This window comes from Atta cephalotes (genome assembly GCF_000143395.1).
Source record: "Atta cephalotes unplaced genomic scaffold scaffold00042, whole genome shotgun sequence".
NCBI lineage: Eukaryota > Metazoa > Arthropoda > Insecta > Hymenoptera > Formicidae > Atta > Atta cephalotes.
In genome coordinates this window covers 2,177,986-2,191,474 of record NW_012130106.1, presented here as the reverse complement: position 1 = coordinate 2,191,474, position 13,489 = coordinate 2,177,986, and the positions used below count along the sequence as shown (strand labels likewise).

The 13,489-nt window shown below is 33.4% G+C and overlaps 1 protein-coding gene across 1 annotated transcript in view; it reads right to left on the bottom strand.

Moving 5' to 3' along the window:
• LOC105622260 (BTB/POZ domain-containing protein KCTD9) overlaps positions 1 to 13,489 on the bottom strand; it is a 37,702-nt gene that overhangs the window by 10,827 nt on the left and 13,386 nt on the right. Inside the window, exons 2-3 of the mRNA XM_012203680.1 lie at positions 10,868 to 10,989; positions 10,597 to 10,773 (exon numbers count right to left, since the gene is read on the bottom strand). Coding sequence (XP_012059070.1) covers positions 10,597 to 10,773; positions 10,868 to 10,989 — 299 coding nt within the window. The remainder of the gene's footprint in view (positions 1 to 10,596; positions 10,774 to 10,867; positions 10,990 to 13,489) is intronic.

Sequence of the window (13,489 nt, the reverse complement as noted above, 5' to 3'; positions counted from 1 at the left end):
AAAGTGATTTTTTTTGAAAAATAATTTTTTTTAAATTCGTAGAAAATTGTCAGATTTCGAATGCTTTACAGGCTATTTGATATGATGCATATTAATGAAATTATTTCTATTTTTTATACGAAAAAAGATTCACCATTTTAAATTTTATAATAAAGTTTAACTGTAAAAAATTGTTTTGTTATTAAGTATACATGATAACAATTCTTGAAGAAAAAAAATCACCCTTATAAATTGCTGTGCGATTGCTCAAAGAAGAAAAAATTAATAAAAATAAGTTTTCTGCAAACAGATTATTAGTGAATAAATGCCTTTTTGCAAAAACTAATGAACATTTCAGGCTTGCTCAGGACTAGATTTGTTTGTCATTACGAGGACTACACTTTACGAAAATTTCAAAGCTTTGCGTTTAAATCTCAATGTTTTTTTTCTACTAAACTAATAGATCGATTTTAATGTTCCACATCTCATTTTGTAGTTATTTCGAATACTTACATTTTTTACATTAATTTTTTTTTCATACAATCAATATCTTTCGTTTTATAAGCGAAAAACATGTTTTTTGCAATTATTCGTTTTTTTCGCATATTTTCTTCACAATTCTCGAGTCTCGAACATACGCATTTCTTTTCTAATGGCCTTTCGAGACTTTCGTGAAAAGAAATGCTAGTTTATAATTTTTTTTCTGGTTAAATTCTACTTCTATTAAACTATTCTTGCTCGAATTTATGAAGGGGAGGTATACTATATAATGCGCATGAAAAATCGTAAACAATTAAATATCTCGTAAACTGTTACGTTTTAACATGATTTATACTATTCTGGATTAAGGGGACGGGTACACTATTTAATAAAATTACTATGTTATTTAGGATTCCCTCCATCCTTTACTGATGTGTAGATCCGTCGAGCGACCGAGATTGATGAGAAAGCATATTCAGCCACTCGAAACAAGCGACTAGTGTGTGAGAAGGAGTTCGCTGTCTCGTTCACTTTCAGCGCGCCGTGGGCGAGCACGGACATGGGCTCGTGCTTAATTGTGTAGCTACTGGTTTCGTCAGACCGCCGTTCTCTGATTCTGTGTCGCAACTGTCAACGCAGAATGTTCTTCAATTCTTGGCTGAGTAGTCAGAAGACTTAAAACATCTAGATCTGAACTTACTAAATTCCTACACTCGATACCAAATCAAGGATAATTTACAACATCGCGACCAATGCCATCAATCAACGGCCTAATGCGGCCGAAGTAACCACACATATGTGTTGTCTATATAATATCACACAGACGGCTATGAACACTCATGCTCATTTGAACATTAAGTCCACTTGGCATCTTCAGTTTCATAAAAAATTCTTCTCAATCTTGTGTAATCAGTGTAGACAATCATCATTTTAGTTAGAAACTTAGACTTGATTAGGTGGCGTGGATGAGAATGCAAACTTTGCGGAGAGTATGTGAGAAAGAATAGCGAATAATAGGCGAGTATTGTGAATAATCAGATTAAGACGTGGGATTTCTCGAGAACAGGCAATAAGGAAGCCGAGATAGGGATAATTTGAGAGCCGATAGATAATTTGCATAGGAGGCAGGCGAAAGAGGTTATGGCGGGAAAGGAACCGGTTGATACGGCCAGCGGAGGGTCAGATAGAGGAGTCAAGGCGAAACAGGAAGCGAGGCAAAAAAAAGTTAACTGAGGGGAAAAAAGTAGCATTCGTGAATACTAGGGAAAAAGGTGAGGCGGATGAAAGAAGAAACTAAGTAAGATAAAAGATATGAGAAAGGAAAATACGGCTTGCTGGAAAGAGAAATTAGAGAGACAAAAAGGGAAGTATATAGCAGCATGGAAAGAGAAATCAAAAGTCTGAAGGAGGAATGGGCGAAGCAAATGGAAGAAGCAGAGATTAGAGTAAGGGGATTGAGAAAAGCAGAGAGTTGGAGGTCAAATTTGAGCAGTTAGAGGGAGGAGTTAGGGAAAGAACAGGGAGCAGTAGGAGAGAAGAGAGTAAACAAGAAGAGGCTAGGAATGGAGTAAGTGGCAGAAGAAGGTACAACACATATACAGGAGCAGGATCAGTTATTAGTGAGGAAGGACTGAGTTATAGAGAGGTTAATATACTGAAAAAATGGCGAAAGAGAGGAAAGGAGACTGAACTTTGTTAAAGGAATAAAAATAGAGGAAAAATCAAAAGGTAGGGAAAAGGAGCAGAGAAGAGAGATATGAGTAAAAGAGTGGATAAAGGAAAAGTTAGAGGTTGAATGTAATAGTTGCAATTAGAGAGAATGATAGCGTATATGTAGAGGGAGAAGAGCAAAAAAAGGAAATTATGAAAAATAAGCACAAGTTAAAAGGGGGGAGAATATTTATAGAAAATGACTTAAGGTTGGAAAGGAAAATTCAAGAAAAAATGAATAGATGAGTAAAGGAGCAAAGAGGCAAGAGGAAGTAAAAGTAGAAGTAGAAAGAATGAGAATGGAAGGAGATAGGTAGAGATAGAAAAAGAAGAAGCGGAGAAAAATAAAGGAAGTGTAGGAGAGGACGAGAAGAATAATAATATTACGGACAAAGAAGAATTTCGACTGAGCCAAGAAGAAGCGGAAGAGGAGAGGAGAAAAACGAAGGTAAAAGAGGAGACAAGTAAGAGAATAGGGAATGTAAGCAAAAGAAAGAGGAAAAAGAAATATAAAAGGGGAAAGATAAGAAAGAATGGAAAAAAAATAGGTATAGGAGTAAGGGGAGAGAGAATAAATAATAAGAGAAAGGGGGAAAAGGAGAGAAGTATATTATTCTGGAATTGTACAGGAATATGGAACAAGGACATAGATTTTTGGAGGTATGTAAAAATTTTGACTGTATCGGCCTGTATGAAATATGTATAGAGGAAAAGAACATGTATAGAGGAAATTGGGATAGGTTAAAGGGCAGATTGCCAAGAAAACATATATGGGAGTGTCATTTTGCAAGGAGAGAAGGGAAGAGAGGTAGGATTAATGGCGGTTTTATAATATGGAAAAGAAACGATGCTTCTTTTCCATATTATATATGGAAAGATCACATTAAGAAATTAAGTAGAAAGCTGGCAGCAAGAAAGATATGAGGGGTGAGATTTAGGCGAGAGAATGTGCAGGAATGATTTCAGGAGATGGATCTTATTAAATATTTGGTGCAAATGTTATGGCTTATGGAGTAGAAACATGGGATTGGGAGGAGAAAGGAATTGGAAAAGATTATGATGGATTATGTAAGATGGATGTTTAGTTTGGATTTACCAAACTACACCTCAAGATATTTAATTGTGAAGAAGCTTATGGATAAACTCAGAGTAGGATGGGAATAAGAGCAAGAAGATTGAGCATAAAATAAAATCAAGAAGGATAGGAAATTTGACAAACGCGAGTTGGAAAGAAAAGAAGAAGAATGGATAGGGATATATACGGACAGGAAAGGATGAGGTATTAATAGGAACGGATGGAATATAGAAGCAAGGGAAGTAATATATGGGGAGAAAGATTTTGAGGATTAATTAACAAACAAGGAAAAAGAGGTGCAAAGACAGTGAGAGGACTGCAAAATTCATAAGGCAAAGTACAACGAGAGATAAAAGGAAATAGAGACAAATTCCAGAGTATTAGAGGAAAGGAAAAGAGGAGAAGAGGTGTAAGATTTTTAGTTTATTTAGGGCCTTACACTCTAAACGAACCCTGATTCCCGCACGGCCATGTAGTGCGGTCAATGGAAAAACCCCGCGCATTAATACACGCGACGCACGAATAGCGAGCGTCCAGCGAGTCCAGGAACAGGCGAGCAGGAGCAGGCACCGATGAATCAGTCTAATCTAGTCAGTTTAATGTAGACAACCTGTGGGAAAGGCACAGAATAAAATCTCTCTGTTTAAGGAAATCCTGATCATTCCTGTAATTTTCCTACAGAGGTGGGATTCGACTCAGAATTCGTACCGGTATTTGTACCGAAACATACGCGCTATAATATATCAGTTAGATACGCATCGAGTTACGTGCGCGGTTGAAAAATCGTTTGAAATTTCATTATGCAGCAGCATAGTACGTCGCGAATGGCCATTTTTGCTGTGTAAAAAGCAAGGTGGAAACGGGCTGTGTGTCGGTCTGCCACGATCGCGAGACTGAGTAACTATTGTGTAACTGAATACGTAAGTCAATAGTGATTACTAATACGAATGATAAGAGCACGAATTCTCAAGACTACACCGTGCAACTCAAAAATTGCTGGAGGCGAAGGATCTGTCGATCGTGGATAATAAGGTCTACTTGATACTACGTTTGCAAGAACACGATCCCGAAATATGGAAAATCGCCGAGGCAGAGGTGTTATCTACAGCACCAAATCTCTGTTGTGACATAGGGTCGCGACAGAGTACATATGGAGAAGATTCAGTCGCAGATCGTGAGTTCGAGCTCGTCCGACAAAGGGATCTTCTTCGACGCGAGATCGAGCTACGACGTGAGGCACAGCGCCAACCAGCGGAAGTCCTAGCATGAGCATAGACGGGGATTATCACCGTCCGAAGGGGCTCAAGGACATGCTGAGCGAATTCGACGGTTCGAGTAACGCCTTTCGGAATTGGAAACAACAGGTTGATTTTCTGCGATATATATAATCTCGATGATAACGCTACGAGAGTGCTCATTAGTTCGAGATTAAAAGGGAAAGTCTCGAGTTGGTTCTATTCAAAATCTCATATTGAATGCGATAAATCTCATGGAAGAGATGAAACGAATGTCCGATCATTCCAGCAAGATGGCTCTGAGAAATTCGAGCGACGAACATGGCAGGTCGGAGAGACGTTCAATGAATACTACCATGACAAAATTATCACGGCGATTCGTATTTCGATAGACACAGACGAGATTATCGACTACGTCATGTAGGGAATACCTGACTGTACGGTTACGCGATCAAGCGAGGCTGCAGCGTTTCAAGGATGCCGTCGATCTTATAGAGGCATTCAAGAGTATTACACTGAGGAACAACGCGAAGAGTGAGCGGAATTTCATTGGCGCTATTCACCAAAAGCCGAAGGAGAAAATAAAGACGGTAGCGAGCGAGCACACCGAGGTAAATCCAGCACCCCGAGGAATCAAGTGCTTCAACTGCAAGGAAAAGGGACATTGCGTGACAGAGTGCGTGAAACGCGAACCGTGAGCAAACCAACGGACACTCAACCCGATGAATCGGCGGGAAAGAGCAAAGCAAGCGAGGCGAATCTCATACAGCCGTTTGTAGGATCCGAGCCATACACGGTATCTGTAACATATACTGCGCCAGATAACAAAGGTAACATATTACCTATAACATATAACATATAACGTTTTCGTGCATAGCGATCGTCGACACCGGGTCGCCGATAAGCTTTATTAAACCAGAAGCGCCGATTAATTGTCGCTATCCCGTCACGAACAACGATTTCTGATTCAATGGCTTTCACAATTCGCGATTTATTAAAATATTAAGTATTTTTGAAAGATGTGTTAAAATAAATAACATTGATGTCAATATTAAATTCTTTGTTATGCCTGATGAAATGATGAATGGTGCTGCGCTGCTAGGAAGAGATTTTATGATACATCCAATCAGGCAGTGAAAATCGATTGACCGAGTGTTTGAGGTCACGCGAAACAAAACTGATTTGTCAGTTAACACGGATAATTTCGCCAAACAGATTTTACATATAGATTGTACCGACCAATCACTCAATGAGCCAAACTTAAATGTATGCGTAAGCGCTTCGTACAAGACAATAACAAGTTTAAAGGATTTATACCGAGACATATATCTGATAAACAAGAAGGAAGATTTGCTGGAAATGTTTCGGAAAATGTTCCGAAAATGATAATACGCTTAAAGCATAAGCAACCAATCAGCTTTCGCGTGCGGCTTTGGCACATGCCGACAAATTAAAATTAGCCGTCATCTTGGACGATTTAACTAAAGAAGATGTAATTCGAGAAAGTTTCGCGAGTCCGATTGTATTAGTTCGGAAGAAAGATGGTAACTTGAGGTTGTACGTAGATTACCGAGAAATAAATAAAATCTCGATTAAAGATAACTTTCCAATGCCATAGATGATAGACATTTAGATCGATTAAAGGGGAAGAGAATTTACAAAACAGTTTTCACCACATTAAAATGAATTCTCGATTAAATATTCTTCATTACACCTCTAGACCAATTTGAATATTTGAAAATGCTATTCGGGCTCACGAATGCCCGAAAATACCCTAGAGTTTTTCAACGATACATACAACAAATATTTAAATTAATGATCAGAGAAAGTCTTAATATATATGGACGATATCTCGATAGCTACCGAGGAAATGCGAGAGCACCTCGACATCCTCTGAAGAGTGTTCAAAATCGCACAGAAGTATAAACTTTGATTTCAGATAAATGCTCCTTTTTGTACGATTATGTATCTCGATACTTAATTAATGAAAATGATATTCAATTAAGCGCGGAAAACGTCGAATCTGTTATTACCCGATTCCGCGTAACACGAAAGACAGCGCTTCATAGGACTTGCGAGTTATTTTCGCAAATTTATTCTGAGGTTATAGCGAAACTGCTGTACGAATTGATTAAAAAAGATTCATCATTCAAATTCGACGCGAAAGAAGATAAAGCCTTCAAAGCGTTAAAAGCCTATCTAATCATCCAATATTAGCGATTTATTGTCCCGCCGCGAAAACAGAATTACATTGTGATGCGAGTGTGAATGGATTTGGTATTATACCATACTGTTACAACAGCAAGATGGAGCAATATCGTATTTCAGTCACCGAACGACACCGGCGGAATTTAAATATTCCAGGAATGTCTGATCGCTATATATGCGATTAAGAGATTCCACGTTTATTTGTCGGGCACTCATTTCAAAATTATCACAGATTGCTTCCGTCTTACCCTTAGCAGACAAAACATTAATCCGAGAATCGCGCATTGGACAATGTTCCTATAACAGTACGATTACGAAGTAATCGACTGGGTAAGCATATGGCGCATATAGACGCGTTGAGCCGATGTAACAGTATCTTAGTATTAGAAGGAAATATTTTTAAACAAGTATTATCTATAAAACAAAATCAAAATACAGAGATCAATAAAATCCGCAACCGGATTGGAAAAGGACAAAGATAAGCTATATGAGCTTAGAGATGGCCTCATATATCGGAAAATCAATAAAAACAAGTTGTTATTTTATGTACCGGAAATAATGGAAAACAATATCAATAATGACATTGTACGTGTCATGACGATATTGGGCATGTAGGAGCGAGCAAAGTAATCGCGAATATTACAAAAATCTATTGGTTTCCCGATATGCAGGTGAAAGTGAAAAGTTACATAAAGAATTGTCTTAAATGCATCGAATATTCCCCATCGAATGGACGACCAGAAGGATATTCACACAGTATTCCGAAAGGAAAATTACCGTTTCAAATCTGTCATATAGATCATTACGGATCCTTGGAAAAAACGAGTCGAGGGTATAAGTTTGTGTAGACGCATTTTCTAAATTTCTATATCCCTGTAAGACTACGAGTTCTAACGAAGCTATAAAACATTTAGGAATATTTCCGATACTACAGTAAGTCACGACGAATCATAAGCGATCGAGGTAACGCATTCACATCAAGTGAATTCAAGGATTTCTTAAAGAAAGAATACATTGATCATGTTCTGATAACCACTCCACTGATAACCACTGGTCCTGATAACCACTTCTCCGTGTGCTAATGGACAGATTAAGAGATTAAATCGAGTCTTAATGCCTATCCTAGCAAGGTTAAGTGATTCTCCCAATGGGACCAAGTAATTAGTCAAGCCGAATTTGCAATTAATAATACTGTTTGCAGATCTACTGGGAATACTCCTAGCCAACTGTTATTCGGATTAAAGTCAGTTAGGAGAGATTACACGAGTTTTTATGGTTAAGCTTAAATAGTCAGACAAAAGAAAATCTGGCCGAATTGCAAGAAGCAGCGTCGTGTAAAATTATAGAGAGTCAAACAACAAACGAGAAAACGTACAATAAATCTCGGAAAACCGCGACGACATCCCAAGTTGGCGATTATGTGGACATAATCAACCAAGAGATACCAAGTAGATACCACCGTTGATGCGAATAAAAAGCTAATCCCGAAATATAAAGCTCCTGTTGTGAATAAAGGCGCAAATGATACATTGTAACCGATATTCCTGGATTCCAGATTACACAAATGCCATACAACGGTGTAGTGTCCGCAGAACGAATGAAAACATGGATACGCGAAATCAATTAAAATTAAGATCAACGATTTAGCAAATAAGATTAGTTCTAAGCTGTATTATAATGTGGGATGTATCATTAATTAAGTAATTTCTATTAATTTTGTAAACCTTAAAAGCGTACGTGACCGAGACGCGTCAGGATGGACAAGTTGTAGGATTTTTAATTTATTCAGGGCCTTATACTCTAAATGGACCCTGATTTCCGCACGGCCCTATAGTGCGGCCAATGGAAAAACCCCGCGCATTAATATACGCGATGCACGAATAGCGAGCGTCCAGCGAGGCGTCCTGCAGGAACAGGCAGGCACTGATGAGTCAGTCTAATGTAGACAATCTGTGGGAAAGGCACGAAATAAAATCTCTCTGTTTAAGGAAATCCTGACCATTCCTGTAATTTTCCTAGAGATGAGAGCCTTGTTCAAATTAAAATGTGGGAACTTAGAGGAAGGTAATAAATATTGGGTAGAAGAGCATACGAGAAAGTGTATATTCTGTAATAAGGGAAAAGATAATTTAAAGCACTATGTAGAGGAATGTTCGGAAATAAAAGAAAGGTTTACTAAATTAGGAAAAAATAAGGAAGAGATCTTAAGAAAATTGTATGATGAGGAATTAGATGAGGTGAAAGGGGAAATAATAAAGAATTATGGAAAGAGAAGGAAATATTTAGATAATTAGAAACTTTCTATCATGTCCAAATATTAATCTGTTTGAAAAACCTATGCATTATTTAAAAACTAGACATCTAGAAATTTATCTAATAACTTTAAAATATTTATGTACTCCTGGCAATTCTATGCCAATAAAACGATTCTCTATCACTGAGTATATTTCCTGAATGAAGAAATTGTTTCCCAAAAATGTAAAAATTTTAAGTTCTTTAAATAAAAATTACAAACTTGTAATCTAAAAAAGTTGTGTAAAAAAACTTCTATTTTAACACATTTTAATTATAAAAAAGATTATATTCTAAAAAAGTTTATACGCAAATGTGTACGAATAAAGAAATGAAGATTTTAAATTCTGTTATAATTTTTATTTACTTTAATTATTTTTCAATAGACCAATAACAAAAAAAAACAGCTTTAATTAAATGTTTATAAATCGATTAATCGATTATCTTAAAAGACTAATTGATTATAATCGATTTGGATTTATTGACATAATCGATTTAATCAATTTTGCAGAATGGTCAATTATGCCCATTACTAGTATATATGTCGTTGTCTAGATAGAGTTGTAAAGTTTGTAAGTGAAGTGCCTATAATCAAATAGTTTTTTATTCCTGCATTAGATTGCACTAGAACTCTATTTCTCGCTTTCGACAAACGTAGTATATCTACCTCACTTTAAGTTCCAAAAGTGTACACTAGTTCAGCCATAAAAAACACACTTTAAAGACTTTAGACTAGCTTAATAACTTGTTCAACAATAAAATAGTAAATTCTGATTTAAAAAATCATAGAAATTTATAAATAAAAAAGGAATTGTAACAATAAATTATAGAATATATTATACTTCACTATTATATAAATATCGTTGTTTATAAAATTGACTTACATGATAAAGAACGAATATCAATTAACTACAATGTGAATTTAAAGTCAGACGATCTTGTGACAGATGTTAAAATTAATATGCTTTCGTTGAGCTGTTTTATTATTGAATAAATTGATAACATGAAGACTCTGCTAATATTTGACCGTGCATCTCACAAGCTCTACGACAGTTCATTCTAAAATATAACCATTATATTAATGACAAAGCTTAATTTGAATGTAAATCTAACTTTGTGATTGATTATAACCTGACACTTGAGTCGAAACGTACTGTACTTTTTAACACTGGATCGGATAAAGGAGCCAAATTGGGTCTAACGCGTAACAATCTTTCTAGGTAGACAAATAAAAATTCAATTATTTTATATAATTGAAAATTTTTTTACTAAAATTAAGAAACATGAAAAATGATGAAAAGTCACAAAAGAATATCACATGGAAGCAAAATTGAAAAAGTTATATTAGTTTGAATTTTGCGAGGAGCCAAATTGGCTCCTTCTTTCAGTTTTTAATCAATAAAACGATATTTATGCGAATGTTTATGTGAATATCTTCTGTATTGGTTTAATGTTGATATTTTTATTACACGTTACACGATTTATTTGTTCTGACACATTAATTCTCTCACTTGATCTTAAAAAAGTATGAGAATATTAATTTAAAGTTCACACACACGTGCGCGCACCATACATCCATCCCAATAGAAGCTGATTAATTAGAAAAAGATAATATACCTTGCTAACATACTCATAGGTTCTTTTTTGGTTAAAGTATTCCTAGTTGTGGTAAAATATTTTCCTCCAACATTCAGTGTAATCCATTCTGAATTCTTGCTTAGTTGATTATGGTTCAAAATTTTACTTGTATGTATAAAATTTTCCCCACTTGAAACATATAAAATATCATCATCTCTGCAAAGAAAAATTGAGAAATATTAATCCAAAAAATTTTATATCTAAATATTATTATATCTAAACAAAATATAAAAATAAATAAGCTTTTTACCTAATAAGCTTAATATCATCAATTTCACCACCTTGCGAAGTAAAAATTCTCTTTGCAGTTATTTCAAATTTTGCGCTAGCTGCCTTTAATAATTCATCTAACGAGTGAGTCACTACCAACACCTACAATAAATATAATACCATATCATAATAAATTACTGAAATTAAATATTTCAATCAAATATATTACTTTGAAAAGAAATATAGATACAACTAAATAGATACAAAAAAATTATGTCAGTATAATTTAATACAATAAAAAATATTAAATGAAAGATTAAATGAAAAAACTTTTAGGGAGAAAAAACTTTTAACAATTATTTCTTTATTTAAGAAAGTACTTGAAACAAAACTGTTGCAAATAATTCTCAAATTTAATCAAGGCGAACGAATAAATCGAAGAATAAATGTGAAATCAGTCAATGCAAGCCAACAAGTTAGACGTGTAAATTCATATATTTAAATCTTGAAAAGGACGATCTTATAGATGTTTCAATCCATTCGATTAGATCTTCTTCAGTGATGACAAAATCGTTAGTATAATATAATAAAATGTAAGAGATAGAATATAATAAAATTGAAGTATCGTTAACATACATTCATAATGTGATTTTAATGTTGTCTATCGTATCTATAAGTTAGATTAGTTAAAAAAACTTATGTAATATTGTTAATGATGATCTGTTAAATAAAACATGTTAACAAGAGTATGTGAGAAGCACAAAAACAATTATCGGTGATCATAGATAATGTAACGGGAATAAATAATAATAAGTAAATAGATACAAACATGTAAAAATTATATATGACAGGAAATAAAACACAGTTTGACATGAAAATCAAACTGTGAAAATGTCAAACTTTTTTAAATAGATCATATAATGAATCTAATAGTTCTATGTCCTACATTTACAAATCACATTGATTTGTGAAAGTGACGTTAATTTATCTTTTTGAATTCTAATGAAAGAGTTAAGCTTGTTAATCTCCTGTAAGCGAGTCAAATTGCTTTATTTGTCCTTGAAAAATTTTTTTAATTTTTCTGAAATAGATAGAATATAAAGTATCGTGAAAAATATAGTTATTTATGTCTGTCTATTTTTTATTATTCGTGTGAGTTTCATTGTCATTTTGATCTCTAAATTTTGTGAGCAATTTTTTTTATATTAAAAATTCTCTAAATTTTTTGAGCAATCTTTTTTGATGATATTAAAAATTAATTTTAAGGAGTATCTGTTGTTTAATAAAATGTTGATTATTCTATGGAAATTTTTTTCGTCAAAGCTAAGATGTGACAACATTAAAACTCTATTTGTTAATAATAGTATTTTTTGGCATAATGAGTGGCATTTTACATTCTATTACATTTCTTTTTAACATAATTTGTTTGCTTGTTAATAGTATAATATTATAATCAGGGAATGGAAGTAAGTCGTTACTTGTAACGAAATTACAGTCACAATTTTTTTTTAATTTTACTGGTAATTGCGTTACTTTCTTTTGATAACTGTGACGATAGTTACATTTTTTTGATAATGGTAACGAATTTTATAGTTACTTTTATCATTACTTCGCATGATTAGACACGGTTCGATTGAACGCAAGTTATTTATAGCGCTTGAGACTAGAAAGCCCCTAGATACCTATCCGCTGTGATTGTAGTCGATTTTAGAAAAGTAACGAAAAAGTAACAAAAAGTTACTTTTTCGAGTAATGATAACTGTAACGAGTTACTTTTAAAAATCGATAACAAGTAATGATAACTTGTTACTTTTTCTACTCGATAACTTGTTATTTTTAAAAAGTAACTTTCCATTCTCTGATTATACCTTACAACTTAATGATAAATAAATACTCTTGATTCATAATGCAGTTAGCAATGTACTGTTTTTTTTTACATCATTATTAATATTATTATATACATATATAGAATGTTCATCATCCGTACAATTTCTCAGATTCGACAGTTAAAAAAAAAGTTAAAAGGTCAATATCTGTTTCACATAGGCTACAACACGCGATAAAAAAATATAAAAAATTTGTTTTTATAAAAAATCAAGATTTTTCATAATCATCTTAAATTTTTTAAATAGCACCATACAATTTTTTCTATAATATTGTAGGGATCTTCAAGACAAATTAAATTACTATTGAAATGTCATTTCGTTGTTGTTTTATTGATTTTATTAATACTTAATTTCACATTTGTAACATTATTTGTAACGGCAGTATTTACAACATCTGACTAGAATACAGAAAACACGCACGCACGTACATGTACTTAATAAATTTAATAAAATTAAAAAATATAAAAATATAATATAAAAAATTTTTTAATTAAAAATATATATAAATTAAAAATAAAAATTAAACAAGAAATTAAAAAAAATTAAAATTAAAAGAAACAAATTTTTAAAAAACATGAAAATTAAACGGAAAATTTTTTTTTATTAAAATTAATAATTAAAAAATTTTTTTAAAATTAAAATTAAAAAAAAAAGGAATTTTTAAACAAAGAAGAAATTTAAAAAAGCTTAAAAATCTGATTTTTTCTTAATATACTTCCGACTGCTGCTAAAAGTTAATTTCAATATAGACGGAAATCTGAAAAAAAAAATTTTAA